We start from the raw sequence: 13214 nt of genomic DNA, 5'->3' as shown, positions 1-13214 counted from the left end.
TATCTCTAGTTAGGAAATCTTAAATGGCATAATCAAGCTTGACAATCCACTCTCAGGTCTGTTAACAAGCAACCAACACTGTTGATGAGGTAAACAAAAGCTACTTCACTTTGAAAATCGCCTTTTGAAAAAAAAAGGCATTATTCACTTGCACTACAACCAGTAATGGTCCGTGACACTTGTGTTGGTCTCTATAATGCTGGTTGCAGTTCCTGTGCTAACTGTAATATGTTGTGCGGCAGGCTGTAATTACTTATAAGTGTTTTGTCATCAAAATATAACACATCTTCAGGGTCCTCCAAGAGTCTTTCTACCATTAAACAGCCTCGTTTTTCATTTTCAACTATTAATAAATGTAATACCATTGTCGGACAGCACAGTTGTAAGCGCTTTTTCCGTTAGCTTTCAAATAATTTTGAAGTTAGGACAGCTGTGGGGTTGTCCTAAAGTTAAGACAGTTTTTAGGGTTTTTTGTCAAGTTAGGAGGTTTCTGTAATACCCCTTTCCTATCTGTAGTTAAGATAAGGTAACGCACTTAGGAAATGCTGTTCTGTAATAGCTTTTGTCCTAAATGTGGTCCTAACTGAAATTACCATGGTTACCAAACAGATAAGATAAGATTTTAAAGTTAGGATCTTTCTGTAATACGCCCCCTGGACCACAAAACCAGTCTTAAGTCGCACGGGTATATTTGTAGCAATAGTCAACAATGCATTGTATGGGTCAAAATGATCCATTTTTCTTTCATGTCAAAAATCATTAGGATTAAGTAAAGATGTTCCATGATGATATTTTGTAAATATCCTACCATAAATATATCAAACCTTTATTTCTGATTATTAATATGCATTGCTAATACATTTATTTGGACAACTTCAAAGGCGATTTTCTCAATATTTCGGATTACAACTATCCCTCAGATTCCAGATGGTTGTATCTCAGCCAAATATTGTCTTATCCTAACAAACCCTACATCAATGGAAAACTTATTTATTCTAAATTTATTTGATGGATAAATCTCAATTTTAAAAAATTGATCCATATGACTGGTTTTGTAGTCCAGGATCACATTTTTTCTCATTCATGTCCTTCAAACCAGTATGACTGAAGATACTGAGAAAAATCTCAAACATTTTTTTACAAATGGAAGCCAATGGACTACAATATTATTTGGTTTCCAGCATTCTGCAAAATACCTGTATCTTGTAATTGTGATTCACAGAAGAAAAGTTTAGAACAACATGAGGGTGAGTAAACGGTAACTGTCCCTTTAACCAGAGTCTCAGCACTTACCACTCTTAATCTTTTTATTTATAGTGCTATGAAAAGGGGAAAGGGAATTACTAGGGAGAGAAAGGGATCAGGACATCACAGTTTGAGCTCATACCTACGATACCCATATGAGTACCACAATGTTTCAGTAGGTTTGACTGACGCTTTATGTCTGTCTTTAATATGGGCTTACTGATATTCTATGGTGGCTCAGCCAGGCTGTGTTTCACATGGTTAGCTTGGAATCTGAGATCCGAATGCAGCTTCATTGATTCACACACATCCTGCGGTGGTTACATGTGCAGATGTGTGAAACTGCTGAGTTGGTCGTTTAATAATCAGGTTAACTCTATAGTCTCGAATCTCGAGCTGCCAATAAGCAGGCGCAATTTAACTGAAACTGGATGCAGTGCCTGCTAGCTATTTCACCACGATGCACAATAAATGTCATTAAGTTTTACAAACATGATCAAATGACACATTTACTTTGGAAAGAGGTTGTTTCCTTTGGCAACGTAAGGGATATTTAAAGAAACTGCCGCCTGTGTTGCCTGGGTGTTCTTGTACGTTTGCAGTGCCAGTCAGGTGTTTAATAGAGCGTGTTATGGCTCAAATTATGATTGTGGGAAAGTGACTTTTAGTTGAATGCTTCCTGGGTGGAAAGTGATTTTACCCGAAAGTCTACTAAGTATGATGTAATGTGTATCATGCAAACTTGACTGTTAAAGCCGTGCCTGCCCTCTCTCTTTTTCTGTGTGTGTGTTTAGGCATCCTGACGCAGCTCTTTCTGCATGATACTTATCAATTTAATGAGCTTGACCTTTCTGTGCAAACAGGGGTGTATCTGTGTGTGTGTGTGTGGATCCCTGATTGCTCAGTGATTATAGTTACATGCCCTCAAATGGTGTGTCCTCCCAATCCCACTTCTGCTGACAAGCCAACAGCTTGCTATCTTTCCCTCTTCACATTCAGTAAGAGAGGCTCTCGCTCTAGAATACCATTATTGTCTCCAAGCTGTTCCCGAGATAAATGGGCAACTTGTTGGGCCCAGCACAGAAAAAGGCCTCGCTGAATGATTTAGACATTTTAATAAGGGTGTAAAGTCCTTGAGTAATTGCACATTACTGTACCAAAGTATTAGTTTTTTTTTTTTTTTACCTGGCTTGAGTAATACTGAAACTGGATACATGAATATTTCCAGTGAAAATTGGCAGGAGGCCACAAATGTTTTATTTATTCCTTTAGATCTTTCCATCTAATTAAAAAAGCTCAAGACGACGAAATATAGTATATGTAATAATGTCACTTTGTCCTTGGGAAGTGGCATCATATCAGTTGTTAACCTACAGCTGAAGATAATATGAACTTGAATGGAATTTCAACACTGTCAACACACAGTCTATAAACAACTTAATTAAAATGTCAAACAACTCTGAAACAGTTTTTGTATTATTTATATACTATTATAGAATTCAATAATATTTAGATTTTCTTAATTTAAGTTTAATGTTTCATCTAATATTTATATTTCCTTTTATTTCAGCTACATTTCAGTGACTAAAAACTAAATTGGTGTAGTTTTATTTAAAGTCTCAGATAATTGCTGGGTACTGGTTTCAGTTTTAATATCTAATGTATACTGGATGATTGCATGGTCAGGTATTGAGAAAATTGAAATTAAACAGATTGCTTTAAAATGTTGTGCATCAAAGCTACTTCAATGATAATCTAGCCTTTATCTCATATGATATATCATATGATTTCATATGCTCGTTTCTAAAGCTAGGAATTACTCTACAGACAGATATTTAAAAAATATATATTTTGTGAAAATAGTTAAATAATGAACAACTTTTGATTTTTAAATACTATAAATAAATACTACATTATATTTAATATATTTCCTGTGTGTACTAGAGCAGAAGTTGAAGTATAGAATTGCAGAGAAAGTTATTTTAGATTATTATATATTTATGGAATATATTATGTTTTGTTTATATGTATAAAATGATCTATATTGATATATGAAATTAGGTAAATAGGTATGTTTATGCATCCATTGATTTAAGTTATTGCACCATCCACCCTCAGAGTGCAACATGATGCTTACTGAGAGAACTAGATGGAGAGTGTTTTTTTTCATGCCTCAAAACCCATTACCATGGCAACATTGGCAGTGGCATTAGAATGTGCATTTTGTAACAGGAGGGGTTATTATCTGTCTCTGTTGCGTGGGAGGAACGTGTCATGTCAAACCTGATCTGAGATCTGCTAGTCTATCAGTGAGGTTTGCTGCTGACCACTGTTATAAATAGCTTGTTAAAGCCTCCTGTATTGAAAGAGCTCATGCACAATACAAAAAGTGCCTTAATTGTTTTGTTCAAACATCCACCTTCAGAGTGTTTGTTTGCAGAGTCGGGTTATGGTTTTTGGGAACGTATTTTGTGAAAAGTGAGTCAAGCGAATGTACAGACAGAAACAGCCTAAACTCTGAGCCATAGCGTGGGAGGATTTTTGTGTTCACAGCATGCCAGCCTGAAAAGAAGTCACTCTATTGATTTGGGCTTCAGGGTTTGTTTAGAAACATGCAAATACAAGGGCGAAAGTGAATGTTTGAAAAGGCATTGTTGTATGTCATTGCTGTGTTTGTAAATCTGGATGTCTTTAGGTGCATTTTAATTTAGTGTGAATTCAGAATAAATTAAACATTAAACTGAATTCCAATTTTTTTATACACTTGTCAACATTTGCAATGACTACAACCACTTTACAAAAAAACCTAACAATTTATTTTCATAGCCCTGTCTCTAGTTAAATCTACCTTAAATATATGCATAAATCAATCATCTAACATCCTCTCTCTCCTTCATTTTTCCTTCAATTCTCTGGCCAAGAGGGGCATTATGTCTTCCTCTCCCAACATAGCTCAAGCACATCTGTAACTGAAAACATGTACAATGAAGAGAGAGATGAGAAATGAGTCCCTTGACTAGAGAGCGGCAGGGTGAAAGAGGAGGGAAGTGTTTTTCTGAGAATAAACTGGTGAGAATCAAGCGGGAGTGTGAGTTGAATATAAATCTCCTGAGACCTGCTTGCATGAACAGCTTCCAGGCACAGGGCCTGTTGAGAAACAGATAGCTATTGAGTCATTCTTACTGCAGTAAATCAAACCATTGACAAAATGGCAGTCTGCAGGTGATCTCCATTGAAAATTGACATCATTCAGATGTTGGTAATTACTATGACTTAATGTGGTTTTCCAGTATGGCTGCTACATGCTCAAAAAGGGCACCAATCCTTTTGATAGACAGCTAATCTCCAGTACCGAATAAAGATTACATAAGAACTGCCTGTTTGGGTGAACTGCTGCCGTATGGGGGGGTGGGAGGTGTGACCAAAATCATATTTTATAGTATGAGTATTTTTAAAACCATTTTTAAATACCATTTTAACAAGAGCGTGACAATGCCTATTTTTAGAGTATGAATGAAATACTTTGAAAATGAAATGTACTGTAGAGTTAATTTTAGTGGTTGTGACCTATTGGTTAAGGTAAAATGTAATATGTAACAATTATCTCTGATACTTAAAAATTCAACTAATATTTTTGTTCTCAAATTTACATTTATTTAGCAGACACATTCTGTCACGGTGCACACACGAGGGAGGAACCAGGAACACGCAGACGAGGATATAAACTCAAATAACATTCTTTACTGACATCAAGGCAGGGCAAGACAAGGCAGGGCAAGACACAGACATCAACAGGAACACCGGGGAGTAACGAGTAGACCAGACGACACGAAACTGAACAGACAGAACTATAAATACACACGCAAATCATAGATAATGAGACGAACACGGCTGGACAAGAATTAACTAACTAATGACATGACAGGAAACGAACCAAATATGGGCACAAGAGGCAGGAACACATGACACACACGACAGTTCCCTGACATAACTCCCCCCTCCCGAAAGGCTCGTCCCGAGCCTTAACAGTTCCATCGGGGAGGGGGGGTGGGCGCTCTGGAGGCCTCTCAGGACAGACACGGACCACAGGACAGGGACCTCCAGAGCGGAACAGACAGACAGGACCCATGGCGGAGCAGGGAGCTCAGGAGGCCATGGCAGGTGGTAACTGTGGCCATGGCATCCTTCTTCGGCCCACCCATTCCACCCAGAGCTCTACTACCCCCCCCCCCAAATTTCCATGGGGAATCCAGGGGGTATCAGGAGCCCTCCGGGGCTAGACAGAGAAAACACGACAAGACACGACAGAAACCCTCCAGGGTCAGACAAACAGGACAGGACATCCCACAGGAACCAGAAGCCCTCCTGGGCTGGCTAGGAAGCTGAGTCTTCCTCTGGGCATGACGAGGAGTCAGGGGCCCTCACAGGGTCCCTCAGCAACCTCCTCCACTTCTGCGACAGGGGGGGCAAGCGGCTGCGACTGGCCTCCATGGCCACAACTCAAGGAGCCGCCTGCCCCAGACGAGTCTCCATGGACAAGACAAGACAAGGCAAGTTAAAATGTTCCTGTGGGCACAACGAGACATACACACGGCACTCCTGGCCGTGACGTGTGGACTTGATCCACGGGGATAGGGGTAGAGGCGGCGGCCGGCAGGCTTGAGTCAGCGGCAATCCGGCGGGCATTGAGTCAGAGGCGGACCGGCGGGCATTGAGTCAGAGGCGGACGGGCGGCATGCACAGGGGAGCCGCGGACGGCGGCGTGAATAGGGGGAGCCGCCGACGGTGGGTTGGCTTTCCCCACGGACGGCAGCGTTGATCTCCCGCGAACGGCGGGCTCGGTGAAGCCGCCGACGGTGGGTTGGCTTTCCCCACGGACGGCGGACTTGGGTGAACCGCAGGTAGCGGCGTGATCTCCCGCGAACGGCGGGCTCGGTGTGAGCGGCGAGGTTGCGAGCCGCGGACGGCGGCGGATATCTCCCACGATTGGCGGGTTGGATGAGCCGCGGACAACGGCGAACTTCTCCCGCGATCGGCAGACTGGAGGGCTCGCGGCCAGCGGACTCGCGGCACTCGCGGTAATCCTGCCGAACTCCCACGCCGACTTGCAGTGGGCTAAGGCGGGATGTCGAGTGGCGACTTCCATGCCGCGAGAGACAGACAAAACAGGAACAAAACAAGACTTTTGAAAAACTGAAAACAAAACGAGGTGAAGGGGCGCCGCTTACTGATTGGTCTGGTCTTCTGTCACGGTGCACACACGAGGGAGGAACCAGGAACACGCAGACGAGGATATAAACTCAAATAACATTCTTTACTGACATCAAGGCAGGGCAAGACAAGGCAGGGCAAGACACAGACATCAACAGGAACACCGGGGAGTAACGAGTAGACCAGACGACACGAAACTGAACAGACAGAACTATAAATACACACGCAAATCATAGATAATGAGACGAACACGGCTGGACAAGAATTAACTAACTAATGACATGACAGGAAACGAACCAAATATGGGCACAAGAGGCAGGAACACATGACACACACGACAGTTCCCTGACACATTCATCTAAATGTATAATAATTTATCCAATTAATGTATCCAATTTATATTAAGAATTATTTGTAAGCAGATGATACACATTCATTTAACTCTGACCCCAAGCTGACCATTCCCACAATTGAATGTATCTATATCAGAGTGAGTAGCAGGCACTCAGCATTAACTCTCATTGTTTTCCTCTGACAGCTTGACCCCAAGGTCAGCAATACTAATCTAAAGCATTCAAACTGCCCTCTGTTCAAAAGGCCCACTGATGCTACTAACATCTATGGCTTTGTCATGGAAATGGTGATAAATTGGCTGGTGCAGTTGAGGGAAGTGCACTTTAGTGATTTTTCATGAGTGGTATGTCTCTTTGTTGAGCTGACTCCCTCAGGGGTTTTCATTTTCTCAATCTAGCTCTCTGTCCGACTTTAGAATGATATGTGTCAGGGAACTCTCCCCTTTGAACCAGAAAGGTTTCGGGTTTTGCTTCACTAATATTGGCCCTGTTGGTAGCACTTCAAAGTAGCCTAGCTGCAAAACTGGGCAGTCGTGGGGCAGGATTGGGGCAGTCGTGGCCTAATGGATAGAGAATCGGACTTGTAACCCAAAGGTCACTGGTTCGAGTCTCAGGTCTGGCAGGGATTGTAGGTGGGGGAAGTGAATGTCCAGTGCTCTCTCCACCCTCAATACCACGACTTAGGTAAGACCCTTGAGCAAGGCACCGTACCCCCAACTGTTCCCCGGGCGCCGCAGCATAAATAGCTGCCCAATGCTCCGGGTGTGTGTATGTATGTATGTGTGTGTTTGTTCACTGCTCACTGCTGTGTGTGTGCACTTGGATGGGTTAAATGCAGAGCATTAACTCTCATTTTTACCATACTTGGCCACACGTCACATCCTTTCCTTTCCTTCCCTTTAAAACCAAAATAAGAATAAGGCCCTGTTTACACTTGGTATTAAGATGGTCAATCTGATCACAAGTGGACAATGGAGACACATACCCGTTTACACCTGGCGTTTTAATACGTCCCTTCTGTCCACTTCCGACCACTTCAGACCAGATTACCCCCCGTGGTGCTCATTAAGTCAAAAGAAGGGTAAATGGGCAGATCTCTCTATTGGCGTCAAAACACAAGCGGGAGGGCTAAAGTTATTGCGCACTAATATTACGTGTGCGTGTACTTACTGCTGTTGTTTCTTTTTTGTGTTATCAGAAAATAGAATAATACTTCTAATTCGGCCTGTCAAAGTTTAAATCCCATCCGATAAGCGCACGCCCTTGTACGTCTTGTAAGTGATTACAATCTGGTCGAAAGCGTTTTTGACTACCTCTGGAAGTGGTCAAAAGTGGACAAGCTCAAAATTTTTCACACCTGTATTTAGTGTTGTCCACTTGTGTGCCAATCAACCAAAACACATCTTAAAGGTGACTTGACTATTATTTATACAGCGCTTTTAACAATACAGATTGTGTCAAAGCACTTAACAGTATCAAATTGGAGGATAGAGTGTCAGTAATGTATAATGATAAGATTAAACACTCAAATGTCAGTTAAAGGCATTTCATTATTGAATTAAGAGATGTCATTGTCTAGCTCAGTTTAGTTTAAATAGTATCTGTTCAATCAAATCGACGATAATCGCTAGAAATTAAGTGTCCCCAACTGAGAAAGCCAGAGGCGACAGTGGCAAGGAACCAAAACTCCCTCTGTGACAGAATGGAGAAAAAAACCTTGGGAGAAACCAGGCTTAGTTGGGGGGCCAGTTCTCCTCTGGCCACCTGTAAACATGGCCTAAAGGAAAACTAGAAGATTGGGGAGACACATTGGTCATTGATAAGAAATACAATGTTTTACATTTAATTTCGATGTGATCTGTAACTTTTAAGGGGATATGTTTTTATACGCAGTTATATGCTTGCTATTCATGAAGCCAGTTGACATTTGTGAGGTTTATCACTGAGCATCTATGATAGAAGGCGGTCCCATCGGCAAGGCCAACCACATGATTGTGCACATGAAGGGGATTCTCTATGCAATTCAAAATGCCCAAGCTCCTTAGGAGGTTTGCCAGTTGGCAAAGCACCAGTCCCAACTAGACTGTTCCGTTCTTTTACTGCATAATCATAGTTTTCAGTGTCAGGTTTACAGGGGATCAACCCATCTGCAGCCCAATCCTTGTGCAATCCCAGAGGAATTGCAAGCTTTGTTGGCCAGAGACTGTTGCAGCCCTTCTTGTCATCATGTAAGATGCAAATCACTGCTAGTGCCATGGTATGCAATTAGGCTAAGAGCCAGAAGTCTACAGATATTAGTCAGTGAGTAGGCTATCACATTAGCCTTGCTTTTTATAGCCTAATTGAATCTCATGCTTGTCTTAAATGCTGATATTTATGTTTGTTTCTGTTGCTCGAAAGGAGACGGTTAGGCAAATGGTATCTAGTTTAATTTTAGAGATTCCTGTGGATGATTTGCACTGTATTAGTTTCTCCTCTCACCAAGAGCTGGATATGCTACACTATCTTGGATGTCTGGGCTGATCAGTGACCAGCTAACCCAGCACTAATCAGAGCAGACAGCCTACAGTGAGAGATACACGCTTATATTTTTAGGTCTTCTTATTCTCTTATTCCTATTTGCCTCTCGCTCACTAAGCGAGCCAAGTGGAGGAGGGGAAGGGATTACTGCAGTGTGGATTCTGAGCTCTGTATTGTTCTTTTAAGATGTTTCAAGAAATTTTTAAAAACTCCATAGTTACCTTCATTCTGGGAAATGTCTTGAGATATTTTTAGCAATTTCTTAGAATTATTGGTCCTGCCCCACAGATGTCACAAAGTTACCTTGCAATTCCTCTCTCCGACAGGCAAGAGAAGAGAGAAAAGCAGCTACAGCAGAGAAAGGTTGAATCACTATAATACTCATTATAACAGCAACACTGGTTAAAGGAAGTGGTTGTTGACAGAATCCCATAAAACTGCATTCACAAGTAAAACGCATGGAAACAACAAACCCCAGAGCAGCTCATTATTAGGGCTAGGAAGCAATTACTGGTTCTTGTTCAGAACAACAGTCATACAGGACAGACATTGTAGTCCGCTTTGCGAAATAGATATGACATTCTTTGTCATAAACCGTAAATTCTTTACAATTCCTTACCATTAATATGTATAAATATACATTATTTAATGGATAAATCCCTCTTTGCCTAGGATCCCGGAGACAGCCATGGGTACAGCTTCAGAGGAGAGCCATCCGACCACCCCTGAACACCTCCCAAATTACCCTCTCTGCAATGCTCACCTCCTCCCGTAGTCAGTATGAGCTTGGGGGCTTTCCTTACCCCCTTGCCTTGGAGAACAACTCAACAGGTGAGTTTATCCAAACACCTTCCATGGAGTTACCCATTAATCTAGCATTACCATTTCTCCCTCATTTTAATTATTGCATATAATACTGCAGTAAACAAAGGCTTGTAACAGTGCCCTCTTGGAGTTTAATCCATTTTTTGCTATTACTGTCTGCCTTGATTCAGGAATCAATAGTAGCTGGGTGGAGCTAACTGCTCTAGCTGCAATGTGTGCTCAGCTCACTGGGCCCAACGGCACTGAGGTCCAGGTGTCAGAACCCATCCATATTTCCATCCCCCTTCCTTCTGATTCACCTCTCAAGACTGCCACCAGTGTCCCAGTATGGAGGTTCGAGGACAAGACAGGTAAACAGCATTTGACAATTTTTGTTAAACCTAAATAACAGTATGCAAATAGACAATTTTATCCAAAGTTACTCCTTATAGCGCTCAAACTAGAAACTTTATCAGTCTGATCAGGAGGGTGATCACGAACGCCAATTTTGATGACGCCATGTTATATTCACCCCTTTGCTGATCCAGATTCTATAGCAGTCTAGTACCGAATAGTTCAGGGGTGTCCAATCCTGCTCCCAGAGGGCCACTATCTTGACAAGTTTTTTCTTAATTAAACACCTGAACCAGCTAATCAAGGTCTTCTGGAATACTAGAAGCTTCCAGGCAAGTGTGTAAGGGCAGGTTGTAGCTAAAGTCTGTAAATAGTTCCCCTGCAATAGTTCATGCAAAACCAAGTCGCAATATGAGGACTCGGAGTAAAATGAGAAAGGGTGTAACTCGACATTTGGGAGAGCGGGTTGTACTTGTAAATTGTTAAAAAGTGTACAAGAAGCAGGAGAGAAGGAAAGATGGAGAAAGACACTGGAATTTCTAGCTGAGAGCCATTTAAGCAGGTTCAGATAAAGTGAGAGTAGGTGAAGTCAGTGTGCAGTACAATTCAAAGAAAGCTGTTAGGTCTTCTCACATTGGAGCGATAATAGCTTGCCAATTCATAAAGCAGAAATCATCTCCAGACACTGACCCTGTCACGACATAGCTCCCAAAACAGGATGTGATTTAGTGCCTGGCAAGCTTTGCAGAATTCCCTATATCCTTCACTGATGCCAGCTTAATAAACAGAACAGCTCTGGAGGAAAAATCAATATGACTAAAAGAGGGTATCGGCTCACTTTCTGGTTTTACATTCAAATCTTATTTTTCCGTAGATTGCCCTTGATATAGTTGCGCGTCATTGCAGGTTATACATTTTTTCAGCTCTTCAACCCAATGTCTGGGCTGCTTATTAGGATCTCTCCTAAAGTGTGGTTAAATATTCATTTATCCTCTCTTAGCTCCACCAAGAAATCTCAAATGATTTTAACCTAAGCAGCTTAGTCTTTGGCAACCTAATCCCAACTCCTCTTTTTACCCAACCCATTGCAGTATTGGTCAGGGAATGTAACTAGACTCCCTGGTTTGGCCATCAAAGGGCATTAGAAGTTCTTATGTAGTGTTTATTTTAATAAACAGTATCCTATTTATGAAACTTTTGATTTGATATATTTTGTTGTCAGAGTATCGCCCCCTACAGGGCTTAAAAAAAAGATCTTTGTTTGATGTAGTTTGGATATTGATACAGATTTAGTATTACTTCACAATGCAATATTAAAGTCATTTCATACATGTGTGTAATGTTTTAATAATTAGGTTATCACTTTAATCTTAATTATTATCATATATATTTTACAAACAAAAACAATGTAATTTACTGTAGTCTTATACGATTTGCACAGTCCTCTTTTAAACTAAGAGAGGCATTTATTCTAATAATTTTGACTTGAGTGATAAGGTAAGCTAGATCTTGTTTTAGAGCCAAAGAAAGAAAGATTTTAAGAGGATACGGTAGCTTAGTACATGGAGCTGCTCAAACGGTGCCTACCAGTTACCAGGATGCCAAAAGCCTATCTAGATAGAGAATGATGGATAGCTTTAGAGAAAGAAACTCCTGAATATTCAGTGTGTGTGGGTGGTCAGAGAGAACTGTGTTTCAGAGACCATGTGATAGATGCATGTGGCCAAAAACTACAAAAGTCTGTATTGTCTCAGACTTTGCACTGTAGACTGTAGAAACGTGGATGTATATAATGTGTCCGTCCTCTGCATTCTCACAGCACAGCCAAGAGCCCTGAGTCACTCTCTGAGTCTCATTTACTAACACAGCATAAATATATATATGATGTCACGACTACTCAGTCAGCCGTCTGTTTTATCTAAAAAGGGTGGGGCCTGAATACCCCAGTGCGTTCAGATTATGAAAACATTCATTGTGTTTTGCCATGTGGCTACTAAGACCCTGTTTGCTTTGGAGACAGATCACAGACAAAACAGCCCATACAGAGAGAGCGGATGCTCATGCACATGGTACTTGGAGGGGCTTACTATACTGGGAAAGCCCCCTGCTTTGGAGACAAGGTCTCCCTGCTGAGCTGAACATATAGCACCTTCTAGTGTGCGTAATTACACATTGCATGCAGCTGCCTGGGTCGGTCTTGTACAGTTTTGTGCTGTAGGTAGCTGGTACTTATGATTCTACTGTGGAGCTTAAGGTGAACAAAGCTGTGAAATATGAAATTATAAACAGCAGTATTTAATAGGCAATAAAAAGCGTCAGATTCCAATAAAACAGTTCAGTGTTATGGCTGATTTTATATATGGTATAGCATTTATTTATAGTAACAAGTTAATTTTGTATGCTCCAGTTGTGAAGTCCAGAACAGAGAGAGCATTTCGTCTTTAGTGGAGGGAGACAAATACGATTTGAAATCGTATTTGTCAGAGTTCACCCTGTCAGAACACATTAACTCTCCGTGTTCTTTTGTTTGGCCTTAGGGCTTGTTGCAGAATTTGTGCCCCTTACTGTCCTGCTTTGTTGCACTATATTACATTATCTGTGTGATTTTGAATATTGAATGGTAACCTAGACTGATCCTAGACCTAAAATTACTTTTTAATGAAGAAAAGCTATTGAATGTGTGATTTGGCACAGTTTGGGTCTAATCTGTCCCTGGAGCTCTGCCCA

The 13214-nt window shown here is 41.4% G+C and overlaps 1 protein-coding gene across 1 annotated transcript in view; it reads left to right on the top strand.

Moving 5' to 3' along the window:
- The window catches only part of fam171a2a (family with sequence similarity 171 member A2a), a 35586-nt gene that overhangs the window by 18566 nt on the left and 3806 nt on the right, over nt 1-13214 (top strand). Inside the window, exons 4-5 of the mRNA XM_079385772.1 lie at nt 10002-10160; nt 10325-10504. Of these exons, the coding sequence (XP_079241898.1) occupies nt 10002-10160; nt 10325-10504 (339 nt within the window). The remainder of the gene's footprint in view (nt 1-10001; nt 10161-10324; nt 10505-13214) is intronic.

The sequence above is a fragment of the Barbus barbus genome, assembly GCF_936440315.1.
Source record: "Barbus barbus genome assembly, chromosome: 3".
NCBI lineage: Eukaryota > Metazoa > Chordata > Actinopteri > Cypriniformes > Cyprinidae > Barbus > Barbus barbus.
This window is presented reverse-complemented; position numbering and strand designations above follow the sequence as displayed.